The sequence below is a fragment of the Hyperolius riggenbachi genome, chromosome 1, assembly GCF_040937935.1.
Source record: "Hyperolius riggenbachi isolate aHypRig1 chromosome 1, aHypRig1.pri, whole genome shotgun sequence".
NCBI classification, from domain to species: domain Eukaryota; kingdom Metazoa; phylum Chordata; class Amphibia; order Anura; family Hyperoliidae; genus Hyperolius; species Hyperolius riggenbachi.
In genome coordinates this window covers 148,710,576-148,730,995 of record NC_090646.1, presented here as the reverse complement: position 1 = coordinate 148,730,995, position 20,420 = coordinate 148,710,576, and the positions used below count along the sequence as shown (strand labels likewise).

At 43.3% G+C, this 20,420-nt stretch overlaps 1 protein-coding gene across 2 annotated transcripts in view; it reads left to right on the top strand.

The window, feature by feature from the left end:
* The window catches only part of TRAPPC11 (trafficking protein particle complex subunit 11), a 91,777-nt gene that overhangs the window by 28,890 nt on the left and 42,467 nt on the right, over positions 1 to 20,420 (top strand). For both annotated transcript variants that reach the window (XM_068278731.1, XM_068278732.1), the window contains 6 exons: positions 3,758 to 3,857; positions 7,469 to 7,542; positions 13,315 to 13,411; positions 15,563 to 15,696; positions 17,335 to 17,482; positions 20,190 to 20,283. In XM_068278731.1, coding sequence (XP_068134832.1) covers positions 3,758 to 3,857; positions 7,469 to 7,542; positions 13,315 to 13,411; positions 15,563 to 15,696; positions 17,335 to 17,482; positions 20,190 to 20,283 — 647 coding nt within the window. The remainder of the gene's footprint in view (positions 1 to 3,757; positions 3,858 to 7,468; positions 7,543 to 13,314; positions 13,412 to 15,562; positions 15,697 to 17,334; positions 17,483 to 20,189; positions 20,284 to 20,420) is intronic.

Below are 20,420 nucleotides of genomic sequence, written 5' to 3'. Positions count from 1 at the left end.
CGCCCACAGCACCCCTCAGACCCCCCCCCCCCCCCCCCGATCACCCCCTCAGACCCCTGTTTGCACCCAATCACCCCCCCCCCCTAATCACCCATCAATCAATCACGATCTGTCAACGCTATCTTATAGATAAGGTCCTAAACTGCCCCCTGGGGGCTCCTCATCACCCTTCTACCCCCCACACCCTCAGATCCTCCCCAGAACCCCCCCCCGTGTACTGTATACATCTATTCTCCCCTGTTATCACCCACTGATCAGCTGTCAATCACCCATCAATCACCACCTGTCACTGCTACCCATCAGATCAGACCCTAATTTGCCCCTTGCAGGCACCCACTTACGCACACCCTCAGATCACCCTCAGACACCCCCCCCCCTCTTCCCGATCACCTCGCCAGTGCATTTCTTGCATCTATTCTCCCCTCGAATCACACCCTGATCACCTATCAATCACCCCGTCACCCCCTGTCACCACCTGTCACTGCTACCCATCTGATCAGACCCTAATCTGCCCCTTTCGGGCACACAAACACCCGCCCACACCCTCAGACCCCCCTGATCACCTCCCCAGTGCATTATTTACATCTGTTCTCCCCTTTAATCACCCACTGATCACCTATCAATCACCCCCTGTCATCACCTGTCACTGCTACCCATCATAACCATCAGATCAGACCTGCTACTCTGCTACTACACACACACACACACACACACACACACACACACACACACACACGCTGCTGCTGCGACACACACACACACGCTGCTGCTGCTGACACACACACACACACTGCTGCTGCTGACACACACACACACACTGCTGCTGCTGACACACACACACACACTGCTGCTGACACACACACACACTGCTGCTGCTGCTACACACACACACACTGCTGCTGCTACACACACACACACACACACACACACACACACACACACACACACACACACACACACACACACACACACACACACACACACACACTGCTTCTGACACACACACACACACACACACACACACACACACACACACACACACACACACACACACACACACTGCTTCTGACACACACACACACACACACACACATTGCTTCTGACACACACACACACACACTGCTGCTGACACACACACACACACTGACACACACTGCTGCTGCTGACACACACACACACTGACACACACTGCTGCTGCTACTCCACACACACACACACACACACACACACACACACACTGCTGATGCTGCTGACACACACACACACACACATATATACACGCACACACATCTACTACTGAGCCGCATAAAAATACACTCACAGTTTATGATAAGATCAGAGCGCCTGTCAGGCCTGCCAGCAGTCCTCTCCTGTCAGCCGCGCTTGGCCAGAGCTGCGGGAGCCGATGTGGACGCCACATTTTTAAAGTAAAAAGTTTATTGCACCAGCGGTGCGCTCCTTTCTTCTTGCCTTTTTTACACAGATTTACTGGAGCCACCCAGTTATTGGAGCAGCTCCCATCAATCACTTCCAGCCCATCAGTTTGTGTAGACAGCGCAGTGTTTTTCTTTGCTGTGTACACATCTACTACTGCTGGCACACACACTTACTTGCTGCTGCTGGCATGTGTGGCTAGTTCTGGCCAGGCTGGCACCTTAGGTGGTGTGGCAGGGAGCCAGGGCCAGGCTGAGGGAGGACACTGGACTGTGGAGGAGGCAGCTGGCTGTACTAGTAGGCTGGTGGAACCTGGTCCTCCTGAGCCTGGTGCTGCACGGCAGGCTGAGTTGCCATCGGGGTCAGCGGGCGCTGGGCAGGCAAATAGTTCAGCGGGCTTCTCCACCACGTGCTCTCTCCAGCCCCCTGCCTTTGCAATTCAATCGCAGGCACGCCCCCTGCCAGGTGCTCCTGATTGGGGATGGGACAGAGCCTCAGCAAAGTGCTGGCTGACGGCTGAGTGTTACGAGCGGCGAGCACCGCCCACAACATGGCGGCCGCCATCTCGTACAAAACCGCCACTGCCAGAGCCAGGCAGGCCCCTGCCCCCCCTCTTTAGTTGGCGGGCCCGGTCGCGACGGCGACCCCTGCGACCACGGACCCTGCGCCCATGGCTTTAAGACTGCAGTCCTTAAAGTGAACCTCCGGACTAAAAATCTACTCAGCAGAACTGAAAAGGCTTGGTGATTCTTTAACAGTTTCACAGCATCAGAACTTTGTTTTTCTTACCAAAGCATCATTTTTAGCTGCATTTTTATCTAAGATCCACCCATCAAAGAAAAAAAGCCCGGGCTTTTTTTCCCTGATGCTGTGCAGAGCATGATGGGATTTCCAATGTTGTTATTCACGTTGCCTAGCAACTGGGAGAGGTGCTCAGGACACAGGACAGTTAGAACTGTGTCTCATGCTCCCTGTCACCTCCTTTCAACCAAAAAGATGGCTGCCATCATGAAATCAATCATTTGCCTGTTCTTTTAAAACAGGGTGGGTAAGAAATTATATTACTTATCTATTTTAATTTACATAACTAATGTAACTTAATGACAGTATGTTTCTTTAGGCTGGAGTTCCTCTTTAAGTGGTTAACTTATCTCAGCAGGCCTTTTTTTGTACAGGTTATAGGAGTGTTGCAATCTTCCACCCTCTAATAGCAGACTAGTTGGTACCAGGTTTGCTGGATTGCTTTGGCTTCTATAGCCTTGTGACAATAAAGCTGAAGAAGTTCAGGTAACCACTCTAAAGCCTGGTACACACTTTCAATTATGATTGGCCAATCACTGACCAATTCTACCACTTCATGTAGTATGAGGGTTTACCTACACAATCTTCTCATAGTATTTCTCATAGTATTCAATGGCCTCAATTCAAGAAGATCATGCTGGAGATAATAAGGCAAGAGAAAACTTACCTCCACACATCGATCTTGCATTATTAAGGTGTAGAGACAAGTTTTCACAGTGAGAGAGTTATCTTATCTTATCTCTTTAGTCCTTAAGTCACCTTCTCTGTAGTTATTTTCACACGCAGTTAATTAACAGCCTGTCTTTTTAACTTTAGAATTCTGGAGTTATTTTGAGGATTGAAGAGTTAACTTTAGAGATCTTACCTTAACGTAAAGACAGAAGAGTTCACTTTAGGTTTGTCTGAGGTAAAATGTTTCCTGAATACTACATGCCTTATCACCATGGTGATAACTCTAGAAACGTTATTTAAAGACAGGAGATAAGCTTAGTGAATTGAGGCCAATATATGCTGACCGTCATACTACATGGAGGTGGTAAAATTGGTTAGTGATTGGCCAATCCTAATTGAAAGTGTGTACCAGGCTTAAAACAGTTAGAGTGATTACTCCTGTAAGAGAGCATTTAACTTTTATTTAAAAAATACATTTGGGGTCACCATTGCTGAGCTCCATTATGGAAATGCCAGTAGCCAGTCAGTCATGGTAATCCTCCAGCTATAGTACCTGGAGTCACAGAGCTGGATGAAGCATGCTGACACTAAAAAAGCAACTCTTGATTCACATCTTGTTCTGGATGACTTGATAAGCATTTATTGTAACCCGAGTATCAGCATGGTGATATCAGGTGAGGAATGCCAGCTCCCATATTTATCTCTGAAGGGTTTTCTTCTAAGCCTTAGCACTTTGCATTTTCATTTAAATATATTATACGGTATTATTCTGGTATCTGCCAAATATGGCATGTGCTCTGCACAATAACAAACAATCCTCTTGAATCTTTTATTATTCTTTTCCTTTTAGGTTAGAAAATGCATTTTATGAACACGCACAGACCTACTATTACACTGAAATCCGAAGGGTAAAATCCCATAAGGAATTCCTAAATAAAACTACACATCAGGTATAATGATGTTTTTATATTTGCCAGAACATTAAAACCACCGTTTTAAAAGTTTGAGCATGTATAATACTGTATGTTTTACTTGTCATGCATTGTTTCTCACAAGGTTAATAAACTATAATAAATGATATTGCTCCCAGTAAGCATCCAAGTAACAGCAGAGTCTCATCAGTTTAGTTATGCTGGCACTGAATCAATAAAGGGTAAGCATAATACGTGTCCGCAGTCTGCAGTTCTATCGGTTTCAAATATTATCATTATTAAACTAGCATATCACACAGTGCTGTACAATAGATAGGGGAGGCATTACAACATTGAACATAACACGAAGACATTACAGCCTAAAACAATGGTGCACAAAATAATTAAACGACAAACAATAGTGCACAGATTGCAAGGTAGGGATAAATCTAGAAGATGAGTCACTGAGTCCATTTGGTGGCGGGGAAGAGGGCGTCCGAGAGAATTTGCCGCCGGGAGACTTGGGCGCAGGATACAGCCGATATATGGCGTATCCTGCTGCTGCACAAGTTCCTGGCGGCGTTAAAGGGAACCTTAACTGAATGGGAGGTAAAGAGTTTCACTTACCTGGGGCTATTACCATCCCCCTGCAGCAGTCCTGTGCCCTCGGAGCCGCTCTGGAATCCTCCGGTCCCCCGCTGTCACTTAGTTTCGTTTTTGACGACTCGCCAGTCGGCCGGCCACCATGCGTATTATTGGACGCATTCCCTACTGCAATTAGCGCTGTTGCAGACCGCAACGCGTACAAAAATACGCATTGCCGCATTCCGCACGCATAGATATGTAGCAGTGCGTATTTTTGTACGCGTTGCGGTCCGCAAAAGCGCTAATTGCAGTAGGGAATGCGTCCAATAATACGCATGGCGGGCGGCCGGCCGACTGGTGAGTCGTCAAAAATGAAACTAAGTGACAGCGGGGGACCGGAGGATTCCAGAGCGTCGCCGAGGGCACAGGACTGCTGCAGGGGGCTGGTAATAGCCCCAGGTAAGTGAAACTCTTTCCCCCCCTGTTTAGTTAAGGTTCCCTTTAATTCCTATTCCCCCTCCAGGTCCATGTGGATGGTGGGGAATGATGTGACTCGGCTTCCAGCTAATGCTGGAAGGTGAATTACAGTGTTTTAAAAGTAACTTAAGCTCCATCTTTTGACGGCGCCAAAGTTACTGACTGTGCGCCGCTATAACTGTAATTCCTATTATGGTCTATGGTAGCGCCGGCTGCACCCAAATCTCCAGCGCTGCACTTGCAGTGTTCGGGGAAGAGGACCCTTCCAAATAGGTTTACAATCGAAGAGATGGAGTAGTGGAACACATGGGGCAGTGGCAATTCAAAGGGAGATTGGATCTATAAAGAGGTAGGCTGTGATAAACAGATGGGTATTTCAGACCTGCATGAATAAGTTAAGGGGGAGGGGGGAGTTCCGTAGAATAGGGGTTGCTCTAGAGAAGTCCTGAGCAAGTAATGCGAGGGGTGGACATCCGTAGAGTGTTGGAGGAGCGGACAGTGTTAGTTGGGCAGTATCTTTGGATGAGTTTGGAGATGTATGAAGAGGAGGTATGGAGAATAGATTTGTATCCCAGACAGAGCAGTTTAAAATTTAATTCCAAGGGGAACAGGGAGCCAGTGAAGAGACTTAAAAAGTGAAGCAGCTGAAGAGAAGGGAGTAGTGTTTGAGCCTGGCAGCTGCATTCATAACAGATTGCAGGGGTCGTAGTCTGATCTTGGGAAGTCCAGAAAGGAGGACATTGCAGTAGATTCTTTACTTCAAGAAAAAGAAAATTCAAGTGTATGGCACAACCCAACAGATTTGAAAGTGAGCAAAAAGCACCACCAAGGCGAATATCATTCCATCTCCCTGCAACTTCCAGCCTGTATCTGCCAAAATGTCCTCAAGACGTGTGCACTGCTGTCACAGAGGACATTCACAACAGCATTCAGTCCACAAGAAAAAAAGGCAAGTTGCGTGCACCTTCTCTCTTTGTGCAAATTTAATAGTAAATGATAAAGTGCCTCAGTGTACAGGCTTAAAAAGCACTTTCATATACATTCCACAAAAATTGCATGAGTGATGCTAGGCACCTCTTGCATGTCCGGTGAATGCTGGGTGGCTGGTGCTGGCGGTGGGTGTTAGGCTGTAAGTGATGGAGCGATGACCGTTTCGCGTCTAAATGACACTTGGTCACGCGTACCACTGTGCAAAGGGAAGCGAGTATTCCGGTCTATAACGGAGACAAGCCCCACCCGTTCCGGAAACGTCTCTTCCTTAAAACAAAAACAAGTTGCCTTGGAGATGCAGATGCCGCACAACATATATGGAGGTGGAAAAATTCAGGGCCCGCCTCCGTCGCCTAGGCAGCTGCTGAAAACAAGCAGCATAGGGAATGCATTTCTGCATACATCCCTTCTACTAATTCTGCCGTCAGTGCGGCGCTCGCACAGACACATAATTTTTTAATTGTGCCCATGCATAAACACGCAGCACAAAACCGGCAGAAAGTAACCAGGCGATATTTTACATGCTGCACGGCATCAAACCTCTAACAGTGCAAAAGCAATAATGTGTTTTAAAGTGACAGTGCAATCTAAAAACTAATTGCTGTAGAAAGCTGGGTGAGGGCCAACATTACATCATTAATGGGCATCTAGTTAGATGGTACAACCATAGTTAAATGGATTATCCTATAACAACATTTAATAGAACAATAAACCTGTTAGCCATTAAGCGGCAGCCACCCTGTCAGTTAAGGAGAGGGAGATGTAAGGTTTATTGTTCTACTAAATGTTGTTATAGGATAATCTATTTAACTATGGTTGTGGTGGAGGTTCAATTATGTTTTGGGGTTGTTTTACTGCTTTTGGCACTGGATGCATTGAATGTGTGCAAGGCATCATGAAATCTGAAGATTACCAAAGGATTTTGGGTCACACTGTAGACCCCAATGTCCGAAACCTGGGTTTGTGTCTGAGGTCTTTGTTCTTCCAGCAGAACAATGACCCCATATGTTAAAAAGCACCCAGAAATGGATGGCAACAAAGCACTGCAGGGCTCTGAAGTGGGCAGCAATGTGTCCAGATCTAAATCCCATTGAGATCTTAAAATTGCTCTAAGAGAGAGACCTGGAGCAGTTTGCACAGGAAGAGTGGTCCAAAATTCCAGGTGAGAGGTGTAAGAAGCTGGATGATTAGAATGCAACTGATTTCCGTTAATTTTTCCAAAGTATGTGTCACCAAATATTAAGTTTAGGGTGCCAATAATTTTATCCAGACCATTTCTGGATTTTTGTGTGACATTATGTCCAATTTACTTTATTTTTTTTCATCCCTTTTTTCTTTTGTTCCAATACACACAAAGGGAATAAAAGTCTATAGCAAAACGTGTAACTGCAATACTTTTCAATGAGAAATACTTGATTTTCTGGGAAAAAAAATTGTGGGGTGCCAACAATTTCGGACATGACTGTATGTTGTAATACAACATTGCTCCCTGCTGTACTCGGCCCCCATTTATTGTAATGGTAAATGTGTATGGGTGATTCTCTGCTAGTGAGAAGTAGACTAGCCATGGCTTTTATTGTGTTCATTTTGTCTTACAGCTGCTGTTTGTGAGGCATCAATTCAAGATTGCATTCTTCAGTGAGCTGAAACAAGATACACAGAATGCACTGAAGTGAGTACAGCTGCATTTCAAAGATTTATTAGATTCAAGAATGACATTTTTATTGCTTATGCAGGTACATTGGTCACAGGGACAGCATGCCAACAGCGTGTTGGCAAAAATCTGCCTGTAGCATCGTTTTATGGAACTTAACATTCCAGTGAATAAACCAATAAAGATCACAGAAGCCAACCAATGCCACTTACTCATCTACCTCATCTGATCATGCAAAGACCCATGCAATGGTGCAGAATCCAAATAACATGGTGGGCATATACCCATTTACACTATATTGTCAGACGTATGGTGATATCCCTCCAAATCCTTGAATTTGTGTATTCCAATCACTTCCATGACCACAGGTGTATAAAATCAAGTAACTAGGCATGCAGACTACTTCTACATACAGGTGTGAAAGAATGGGTTGGTCTCAAGAGCTTAGTGAATCCCAGCGTGGTACTGTGATGCCACCTGTGCAATAAAGAACATTTGCGGAATTTCCTTGCTACTAAATATTTCATGGTCCAAAGTAAGTGGTTTCATAGCAAAATGGAAGCAGCTGGAAACAGCAGCTCAGCCAACTCAGCTCCAAATGCTTCAGGATAGCAAGACATTTTGGAAAATTCCATGCTCCCAATGTGGTGGGAACAGTTGGGGATGGCCCTTTATGGCCCCTTCCTGTTCAAAGGTGACTGCACAAAGCAAGGTCCATAAAGAAATGGATGAGCCAGCTTGCTGTAGAAGAACTTAATTTGCTTGCACAGAGCCCTAACCTCAACCTGCTAGAGCACCTTTGTGATAACTCAGAGCAGAGAATGTGAGCAAGGTCTTCCAACATCAGTGTCTGACCTCACAAATGCCTTTCTGGAAGAATGGTCAGAAATTCCCATAAACACACTCCTAAACCCTTGTGGAAAGCCTTCCCAGTTGCAGCTGCATAGGTTGTGGCATATTAAAGCCTGTGGATGAAGAATGGGATGTTAAAATTCATGCCTGTGTAAGGACAGGTGTCCCTATTCTTTTGGCAACATAGTGTATTTTGAGTATTATTTTGCTTGCTGGTAGCTTAAAAAGAAAAATATCCTGTGTTAAAAAAGTGAATTGAATTAGGAGTGTACAGAAATATCCTGCACAAACACATATACAACGAAGGTAAGAACTGGCATTCTTATCTGCCAATGATGATGTTGTGTACAAATGTGAGCCTGTTTTTGTTAGATTTTGCCAAGCGCAAACATGGCCACCTCAGTGCTCCTCAAAATAAGTGTACTGTCTGTCCCTGTAGAAATGGAGACAAAAAATGGAGTCTGTCTGTCCTCTGCTCCTCCATCATTGTCTGGTACTCGGGGGCAAACACAAAAGACAAGCACAAACTTCAGAGGGTAATCAGCACTGCTGAGAAGATCATCGGGTCACCTCTGCCTCCCCTTGACCTCCTCCACACATCCAGAATGAGGTCCAGGGCCAACAGGATTACTGACGACAAATCCCACCCTGGCAGTCGCTTCTTCGACCCCCTGCCCTCAGGCCGCCGCTACAGAACCATCCCCACCAAAACCACCAGGCACAGGAACACCTTTTTCCCCCAGGCAGTTCTCCTACTCAACGAATGAGAGTAAGAGTGCATGCCTGTGGTCCATACGGTTCCACTGTTCCACGTGTTACAATCGTATCACACTACTCTTACACAATGGGGCTGTTCATCCACACTATGTTTTTGTTATGTTTTTGTTATTGTTATTATCAATGCTGTTCTATTGTCGTTGTTAACTTTTGTATTACTACTTTGTATTCCTATATTGTCGCTGTTATATTGTTGCATTCCTATGTAGCTACTACTGATGCTGTCAACACGCACTACCATCCATGTCTGCCATGTGTCCACAAATAATTCCGGGTGCAGCACTTGTTGCACTTGGCGAATAAAGCTGATTCTGATTCTGATTCTGATTCTGAAAACCGCCAAATATCTCTTAACTGTTTTTAGTAAAGTCACTTCAAAAGTTGCTGTAGTGCAGAGTACTATTAAATTACTGACATTATGTCTGTGACAGGTTGTCTTTATCCAGCACCTAAAGCAAGTGAGCTTTTAATTATAGAGCATTGGGAAGGCACTTGTTTGAAGTTTGATCTGTAGGTGGTGTTTTCAAGGTGTAAGTTTACAGCTGCTAAATCAGTTCCGTTTGTCATATTGATTTACTACAAATTATTCAGGCATCCTGTCTACCCTTTGAAATACCTTTTGCATAGCACAATATTCCCACTGAAGCTTTCCATCTTTTCTGTGCAAGTATTCACTGTAATAATTGAACTATGGAAACTATTAGAGATGTATCTGAGAATAAAAATCTTATTTTGCCTTTCTAATGTGCTGTCACCTCTAGTAGAAGGATTGCTGCAGTTTAACCTAATCATGTGCATTGCTGTAACCTGTTGTCAGCAGTATTCTTGACTGCTCTTCGTTGTAGAACTGCCACAACTAAATCCAGGACTGAACTAGGCAAATTCTAACAGCAGCAGGTAAATCGCTGAATATGGACTATGCATATAAAATCAAAATGGTGGACAATCCACCAGTCCATTAGATATATATCATAGAGTCTCCTCAGTATGCAAAATAGAACAGTGCTTGATCAAACAGTCACAATATCATGCTCAGTGTCCAACAAAATAATGTCCAACAAAAAAAAAAAAAAAAGTAATCAGCAGTAGCACATAATGCTTTTAAATGTATATCTCCCCATCTTGCAACATTGGCACATAATGCTCCTAAATGTATGTCTCCTCTCCTTGCACCATCATAATCCTGTACACTGCTGGGCAAAACTTCGAGACAGCACATCGTACTAAGCTCATGCAAGTCAAAAAGACAAAGTACGACACCTACATCACTCCAGGCAGGTGGTGTGGGATTTACCCAGAAGTCCTTTGCAATCTACCGGTAGATCACGATCTGCCTAATGAGCACCCCTGAGTTAGGTAATGTAAATGAGTATTACTTATGCATTGATTTGTACATACAGTTATGTTAGCCAAGCATAAAGCAAAACTGTGAGTTTAAAAATAAATAAATAGTTAATTAAAGTACCGGTAAACCTGAGACGAAAGGATGAAAAAGTTTTAAACATACCTGGGGCTTCCTCCAGCCCCATCCATGCAGATCACTCCCTCACCACCGTCCTCTGCCTCCTGCATGGTCCGGTAGATGCCCAGTTATCTTCAGCCAGTCAGGCATACTGCGCATGCGTTGCCCGACTGCACGCCCTACTGTGCTCCTGTCACCGAGAGTGTTTTGTACCTGTGCAGGTGCAGAATGCTCTCAGCCACAGGAGTGCAATGGGGGAACGAGCGGCCCGGACTGCACCTGTGCCAACTGGTTAAAGATAACTGGGCATCTACCGAACCATCCAGGAGGTGGAGGATGGCGGCAAGGGAGCGATCTGCGTGGAGGGGCTGAAGGAAGCCCCAGGTATGTATAAATCTTTTCCATCCTTTCATCTCAGGTACACTTTAATTTAAGTAAAGCTGTAATTTATAAAGTAACATACTAATGTCAGTAGTTAGAAGCCTCTGGATGCTTCAGTGGCTTCCCCGATCCTCCACAACCATTCTGCTGCCAGCCGAGACCCTCTTCATCTTTGCGGCCATTATCCCCGTTGTGTATAAGCGTGGCTGCATGGCCGGGTTCGCGCCTGCACCATAGTACGGAATTGTTTGTGCGTGGAGGAAAAAGCCATGAATGAGCGGTTTTGTGCTACTACACCGATGCAATGCGACCACGCTCATACACGTGGGGTCTTGGACGGGAGCAATCTTTGACTTAAAGTGGCACTTAAGCCTGTCATAAAAAAATCAGTTTTACTCACCTGGGGCTTCTACCAGCCCCCTGCAGCCGCCCCGTGCCCTCGCAGTCACGTGCGGATCCTCCTGTCCCACACCGCCAGCTAGTTTCGTTTTTGGTGACAGACCTGGCCACGTGTAGTCTTCTTCGTGTTCCTGTCCGCAATAGCGCCCTGCGCCGACCCGTAGAAGGAGACGCGTGGCCAGGCCTGTGTAGGCACAGTAAGCCTGTCAGCTAAAAACGAGACCAGCTGGCAGCGTGGGACAGGAGAATCAGCTGCAGGGGGCTGGTAGAAACCCCAGGTGAGTATAACTGATTTCTTATTACAGGCTTAAGGATCCCTTTAAATGACAAAGATTGTTTCGAGGGTTCACAGTGCAGGAGGGGGGTGTAAGAAGATAGGGGAAGCCTTTGGACCATCCAGTGGCTTCCCCCTTTTTGAGTTAAGTATCTAACTTTTTTTTCTAATATTTCGGGTACGGTTTAACCTCCTTGGCGGTTATCCCGAGCTAAGGCCGGGGCGGAAAACCGCAGCTAAGCACGGTAATCCCGACCTCTGCTTGGGGTAGCCACCGGAGGCTGTATGCAGAGGAATGCGCGCAGTGGGAGCATTTCTACATGCCTCCTGGCTATCCCGATGTCGGCTGGCTTTCTTCTTCTCCTCCGGGGCTCTGCTTCCTGCTGGTGAGATCGCCGGCTGTCGTCATGACAACAGCCGGCAATCTCACTTTAGAGTTGCAGCGCCACCCGAAGGATGGAGGCTTAACTGCAGCGCTGCAGCCAGGGAGGTGAGTGATTCAAAAACTGCTGCAGATCTCCCTGGCAGCATGATTTTTTCCAGGTTTTAAGGTCCGAAAGGGTGCAAAAAAATTGCACCGCTTTTAGGCCCTAAAATCCGGAAAGAATCAGAATGCCAAGGGTGTTAAATCATGGGAATCCTCTATATGATCCAAGGGCTTCCTTTAGTGTCCTTGACCCTGCCTTTACTACCTGCACTCTTCTTATTGGCGGCCATGCTTTCTGTGTATGAGTGCGGCAGTACTGCACATGCATGGGTATGGGTACTGTCCACCCCTGTGCATTAGGCCAAAGCTGCTCATGTCTGGAGGGGTGTGCACAAGTGGCTTTGTGCTACTGTGCAGGTGTGGGCTCTTACAGATAAAGGGTGTCAAACTCAAATACAAAGTGGGACAAGACTGAACACTGGGACCAAGCCACGGGCTAATCTCAAGGTCTAGTTGCTACATCCCTCCCTTATAAAGTTCCCTGGTGTCTAATGTGTTCTCCCTCCTCTATACAGTTCCCTGGTGTCTTGTGGTCTTCCCTCCCTCCACTGTGCAGTTACCTGGTGTTTAGTGGTTCTCTCTCCCCCCTATACAGTTTCCTGATGTTTAGTGACCCCCTCCCTCCTGTATACAGTTCCCTGGTGTCTAGTGCCCCCCCCCCCCCCCCCATACAGTTCGCTGGTGTCTAGTGGTTTCTCTCCCTCCACTATGCAGTTACATGGTGTTTAGTGCACCCCTCCCTCCCATATACAGTATCCAGGTGTCTACTGTCCCCCTCCCTCCCCCATACAGTTCCCTGGTGTCTAGAGGTTTCCCCTTCCCTCCCCTATATGGCTTTCTTGGTGATTTAGGGCTTCACCTCCATTATAGCTTCCCTGGTAGTCTAGAGTGTACCAAACATAATGCAAAGTGGGAAAACCACTTGTGCGTGGCCTCATTTAACAGCTCTGCGGGCCAGGTTTGGTCCATGGGGTGGAGTTTGACATGTATATCTTAGAGGGTGCCAGTGCTTGACCAGTGTGGTTGAGGACGGTGAAGGAAGTCTCTGGACTACTCAGAGGCTTCCCTCTACGAAGGCAAGTATCTGATTTTATATCCAAATCCTGATTCAGGTTCACTTAAATTTGCCATGTTACCTCTTTGTTTCTTTCTGTCTAGAAATTACCGTACAGCATATAACCTGGTGCATGAATTGAGAGCTCATGAAACAAACATGCTCGAGATTAAAACTATGGCTGGCTTCATAAACTACAAGGTGAGACAGCTTTTTATGGGCTAAAAGCATAGTTGGGGTTGGTGACTAATTAAGTTATACAGTAGTACTATACTCTACATAGGGCCAGATTAAAGGACAACTGAAGGGAGAAATATATGGAGGCTGCCATATTTATTTCCTTTTATACTATACCAGTTGCCTGGCAGTCCTGCTGGTCTATTAGCAGGCAGTAGTGTCTGAATAATGCCAGAAACAAGCATGAAGCTAAACTTTGACAGATGTCAGAAACTCCTGATCTGCTGCATGCTTGTTCAGGGTTTATGGCTAAAAGTATTATAGTCTGTGGATCAGCAAGACAGCCAGGCAACTGGTATTGCTTAAAAGGAAATAAATATGGCAGCCTCCATATCCCTCTTGCTTTAGTTGCCCTTTAACAGCCCAGAAGCCTATAGGCACAGAAGTTCTGGTGCTCTAAACAAATTTGTGTCAATTCACTGACCGTCCATTTTGCCTACAACCACCTTCCTATCGCTAGAATCTACTAAAATCGACTTATTACTATCTGCCTGTTATTTGAAACAATACAATTTTGGTGTTATTAGTTTCATTTCCTTGTGATTTATACTATCCACTTGTTTGTTGGTGATATTGGCCTATACAGTGGTTTGCAAAAGTATTCGGTCCCCTTGAAGTTTTCCACCCCACTTTGCAGCTGTTGATTTGTAAAAAATGTTTGGAATGATGTATGATTTTCGTTCCACTTCTCACATGTACACCACTTTGTATTGGTCTTTCACGTGGAATTCCAATAAAATCGATTCATGTTTGTGGCAGTAATATGACAAAATGTGAAAAACTTCAAGGGGGCCGAATACTTTTGCAAACCACTGTATTTGGTAAATGTATTTCATTGGTAATGTCTGCATATTGTTGGTATTATCTACTCGTCTTTGGTAATATCTGCATTACCTTGCGTGGTTTTACTTCCTAAGAAAAGGTGGTGTGCCTTGGGGGTTTGGCCTGTGAGGAGGGGTGGAATTTAGGGCGACAAAACTTCTGTGCCTATAGGCTCCCGAGCTGTAAATCCGGCCCAGTTCATTATACAAGTCATTTTGTAACTTAATGCCATTACATATTATGTTTACATACTATTTTATACAAGATGATTTGATGAGGATTGTATTTATCACACAAAATATAAAGATACACCTTAAATTACATATGGAGATTAGATAATTGTAACGTGATGGAACAATCAGTGGTCAGATTTGGCAATGAACAGAAGTGTGTAGGAGCATCATCTGCAGGGCAGTTTGTAGGCTAAATTGCACCGAGGGCGAGGGCGTAAAAATCGTGCCCCCGTGGATGTGCGAACCCTTACTCTTTAACCAGCCACTCATCCAGGAGGAAGAAGGGACCAGGAGAACACACGTCGAAGAGAGCCCGGAAAGCCGACTCCTCCATGGGCGCCATGTACTGACAACCTGCAGTACCGGTCACACTGCCCAAGAAACAGCCCTGATCATCTGGCTCTCACCCTGTCCTCAGAAATAACCATCTGCAAGGCTGGATTTTCCCAACCAGTTGTTGTATTTCCCTGTCATGTGAGGCGCCATGCACACTGCTTTACCCTTTCCATAAGAATGGATGTTGCACTGAGCTGAGCAGTCAGTTTATAGGCTATGGACCTTTTCAACTGAATGCTAGCTTGATTTTTCTATGTTGCGCTACTTGTTTTTCCGTGAATTTCCATGTGATTAGTCATATTTCAGAGTGTGTGTTTAAAGGTCCACTCCGGTGAAACAAAGTAAGCAGTTACAATCTGACATAACAGACAAGTTTTGGACTAGGCCAATCTCTCCATGGGGGATTCTCAGGGTCATCTTTGTTTTCAAAAGCATTTCCTGAATGGCAGTTGCTAAGTGCCAAAATAATATGCAAGTATTCTGGTTTATTTTTTTGTTTAACCCAAATGCAGGGAAAACGTAGCATGCACTGCGTTTTGCATTTGAGGAGACATAGAATCGCATGAATGGTGCACACTTGTGAATACATGCATTCATGGAAAAGGGCCCTCATTGTTATGTACATTGTCACATTGTTCTTTGCACAGCAGAAAACCATCTTGGTCGCTAACAAACTTTAGTTTGCACAAAATGTCTTCTTTCACCTCTTTTGTCTCCATTGCAGATCTGCCGTCTGTGTTTCCAACACAACACTCCTCTAGATGCCATTGCACAGTTCAGGAAGCACATTGATTTGTGCAAGAAGAAGATAGGCAGTGCCGAGCTGTCCTTTGAGCATGCTGCTTGGATGTCTAAACAGTACGGGCATAACCTATTTTCCACACACTGTGCACTGCACAGTTATGTAGATCTACTTAAGAAAATCAGGAATTACGCTGCCAGCATTATATTGCTTTCATATTGATATATTTTTGCATGTTAATGCAATGGTCAGCCTTTTTACTATCTAGAAATATTTGCAGGTTGCTACTGACACACATCTTGCTTAAAGAGACACTGAAGCGAAAAAAAAGTATGATATTATGATTTGTATGTGTAGTACAGCTAAGAAATAAAACATTAAGATCAGATACATCAGTCTAATTGTTTCCAGTACAGGAAGATTTAAGAAACTCCAGTTGTTATCTCTATACAAAAAAGCCATTAAGCTCTATGACTTTCAAAGTCGTGGAGAGGGCTGTTTTCTGACTTTTATTATCTCAACTGTTAGTTAATTTTTTACGTTTCCTCTGCCAGAGGAGAGGTCATTAGTTCACAGACTGCTCTGAAAGACTCATTTTGAATGCTGAGTGTTGTGTAATCTGCACATAATAGAGAATGATGCAATGTTAGAAAAAACACTATATACCTGAAAATAAAAATATGAGAATATTTTCTTTGCTGCTAATCTTCTAGTAATTATTCATAGTACACAACCAATTCATTATATCATATATTTTTTTTCGCTTCAGTGTCTCTTTAAGGTGGCCACACACCATACAATTTTTTTAAAATATCTGTTCAATTTAATAATTGCAATCAATTTTTCTGACTGATTGTAACATTTCAAAAAATATGACCAATGTACCACACACGTATGTTCAATTTTTCCCCAATTATGATAAAAATGATTGGAAACTCTGAGAAAATTGCTTAGGTGTGTATATTAATAAATTGACAATCTAACACACACCATACACTTTTTAGAAAAATTGAAGAAAAATATCTGGCATTCCAAATAGATAAAAATTGGGAAAAACCGGGAAATCCGATCGGATATTTCAGTCAAATTAAAAAAAAAAAAAAAGCTTTCGACTTTTTTTTTTTTTTTTTTGGGGAGATCCGATCATTTTCATCTAATTGCCGTAAAATCGGATCATTTTATTGTATCGTGTGTGGCCACCTTTACTGTCCTGCTGAGAATGTCTCTGCTACAGCAGTAACGTCCCACGTAGTGCTCACTTTGGTGCAGGCGGCATCCTCGGCACTGCTGTATCCTACGATGTTAATTACAGCTGTGATGCGTTGAGGTGCTTAAAGGGAACCTGCAATGAGTAAAATTATTAAAAATAAACACATGATGTACCTGTAAATTAATATTCCATACTTACCTCGCCATGAATTCCTCTCAGAAGCTCACCATTTGCTTCTAACAATAATTCCTCACAGTTCTGACAAGTTGCTGTTAGTCACAACTGAAAAGACAACTGATGTGCAAGGTAATGTCCATGTTTCCTTATGGTTAATTTGGGCTATATTACAGTTTAACAGTGTGCTGACACAGAGCTGTTACAGGGTCATCGCCATTTTTAAAATGGAGGACATAGCATTTCATTGATCACAGTTGAACAAACAGGACGCTGGGTCTTGGGTTATGCTCAGGTTGGCTTATACTTAAATATATATACAGTATAATATGCTTTGAAATGTATAAATGTGCATTTTTCCCCTCTAAAGATTTCAAGCTTTTGGTGATTTGTTTGATGAAGCTATAAAGCTGGGACTGACTGCAATTCAAACCCAAAATCCTGGATTCTATTACCAGCAGGCAGCATACTATGCACAGGAACGGAAACATCAGTCAGCTCTTCTATGTAACCATGATGTAAGTGACCATTGGTTTCACCACCAACTTATTGGGACAATAGTAATAAAATTAGGGTGCTAGTAAAAACAAGTGAAAAAACCTTGAATTTGGTAATGCGACCAATTCATTTTTTATTTTCTGAAGCATGTATTGCGGATTGTTTTTGACTGGTATTGGCATTTTTCTGCGCCAAAGCACTGTGAGAGGTCTGTTTACTGTGTTTTTTGGTGGTGTAGCTTGTAGAGGAAAGTAAGCATATGTGTGGCAAAGGTTTTATCTTTTTTTTTTTTTAATTCACGGGATTTACATAACTACCTTAGTTGCAAAGATAATAGTTATGGTTCAGATTCTACCAGTTCCTCTATCTAGTGGTAGGGAATTCCAGAACCTATAGGATGAAGGAAACCAGGAGCCCAATGGTGCAGTATCATTAGGTCAGTGCGACAGAATTGTGGGTAATTAACAGGGCTGTGGAGTCGGTACAAAAATCGACTCCTCAGTTTATGAAACCACGACTCCAACTCCGACTCCGGGTACTCAAAGTGGCTCCGACTCCTCGACTCCGACTCCTTAGTCTAATACTTAACAGGGCTGTGGATTTTGTACAAAAATCATCCGACTCCGACTCCTCAGTTTATGAAATCACGACTCCGGGTGCCCAAAATTACTCCGACTCTTCTAATCCGACTCCAACTCCGACTCCACAGCCCTGGTAATGAATACTCACAAACGTGGGTTGCAGTCTTGCAACCACCGTATGTGCCTGTGGGAATATAACCGTCCCCACTCGGTGTACCGGATCCTCCTGGGTTCAGGTGTTTGTTCTCCTCTTGTATGATTTCCTAATCTTGGATGACCACAACTAGTGCAGATTAACAAAGAGGGGCATTTTGGGTGTTGGGGAGGCGCCCACAAAAAAATATGTTGGAGTGGATATCACACAGACATATTAAAAAGAGGTACAGTATCTTGCCTCTGGCGAAGACTCAAAACAAGAATTGGGAAAGGGAATCTTTTTTTTTTTAATATTCAAAAATCGGCCATTTACAATGCGTTTCACGGGTCCTTGCTCTCTTTTTCTGGTCAATACAATAAACACCTACAATCAAATATATGTATACAGTTGTTAAAGGGGCACTATGGCAAAAATTGTAAAATGTGTAAACATAAACTAATAAGATGTACGTTTTTTCCAGAGTAAAATGAGCCATAAATTACTTTTCCTCTATGTTGCTGTCACTTACAGTAGGTAGCAAAAATCTGACAAGTGACAGGTTTTGGACTAGTCCATGTCTTCATAGGGGATTCCCAGGGATTTATTTATTTTCAAAAGCACTTCGTGAATGGCAGTTGCTCTGTCCAACTGCCAAAAAACTGTGTAGCAAGCAGGGAAGCTGGCCAGCATCATTGTTTAAATCCTTTTTAGGGAATATCTTTATAAAGAATAAAAGCCTTGCTCAGAATCCCCTATGAAGAGATGGACTAGTCCAAAACCTGTCGCTTCTGTCAGATTTCTACTACTACTACCATAGGATAAAAGTAATTTATGGCTCATTTTACTCTGGAAAAAACGTACCGGTACTTCTTATTTGTTTGTTTGCACATATTTAAAATTTTACAATTTTTCGCCATAGCGCCCCTTTAAGTTCACATTCCATATATAGCATACTTTTTACCACATGCGAGTTTTCTATTTGTAAATTCAAACTAATAACAATTATATTAAAATCTAAGGACTGCATATAACCACATATAATCAAGAAAAAAGGGGATGTTCATCTCAAGATGTTCATGGTGTACTATATAGAAGTCTGATTATTTTACTCAACAAGTATTTTTATTATGCATGGTCTGCACTTCATATACTGTACCTTAATGATTTGTTTACAATAAAATGCAGACCATGCATAATAAAAATACTTTTCCAATTTCTTGTTTTGAGTCATCGCCAGAGGTAAAATACCTCTTCTTCTCTTTTTTTTTTTTTTCCTTTTTTTTTTTTTTTAATTATTTCTGTGTGATATCCACTCCCAACGCATTTTTAGGCGCCTCCCCAACACCCCTAAACCCTCTTAGTTGCAAAGAAATATTTATGTGATATTTATGTAACTATAGCTAGCATGTCAATATTAGTCCATTAAAGAAATTCATGGCAAAAGCACTGATAGGGTTTCTTTTAATTTAAACAGTGCTTCAGCCTCCCTTATGCCTCCGGTAAAGTGACCAATGCCAAGCTCTGTGGTGAATAAGGGTACCTCTATTTAGGCTTACAGTAATTTATTGGCTTTCTCCATCAATACTTCAAATGGGGTCAAGGGATGCTGCAAATGGAAGGCCTCTTCCCATCTGATACTGATTTAGCTATGGTTAGCTGTACTGGGTTGTTCATACCCATCAGAACCTAATCTTTATCTATTGCTGTGTATTTCTGGGTTCTGAAGGTTGTGTGACAGGTTTGATTTGGCAAGCATTACTCATTTATCTAATAACCTGGATAAATATTACTTTAGTCAGCCTCATTCTAGTGTAAAAGAACTGATAAAGGCTGGATTTCACATCACAGCATATATTGAAAGCAATATGATGTATATTTATTCTTTTTGAAGTTTGTGAGCATTTTCAGAAGTAAGTTAATGATGTGAACCATCTTGTGTTTTAAATCTGTTGTCTATTTAAGGTATAATATGTTTTCTAAATCCTTCTGTGATTTTCTTTTTTTTTATAGCTTTCTATGGCTTATCCTAGTCCAGATCCTCTGGAGACCCCTAATGGAGCCCTGGATTTCTACGGGCAGCGGGCATGGAGACAGGGCATACTAAGTGAGCACATTTTCTATACAGTATTACGGTACATTGTATGAAACCTACTGAATTTTATTTTTTTTTTATATTTAATTTACATTTTGATCTTTTGTGAAAAGACAAGTGAATGGAAATGGATTGATAGCTTGCAATAG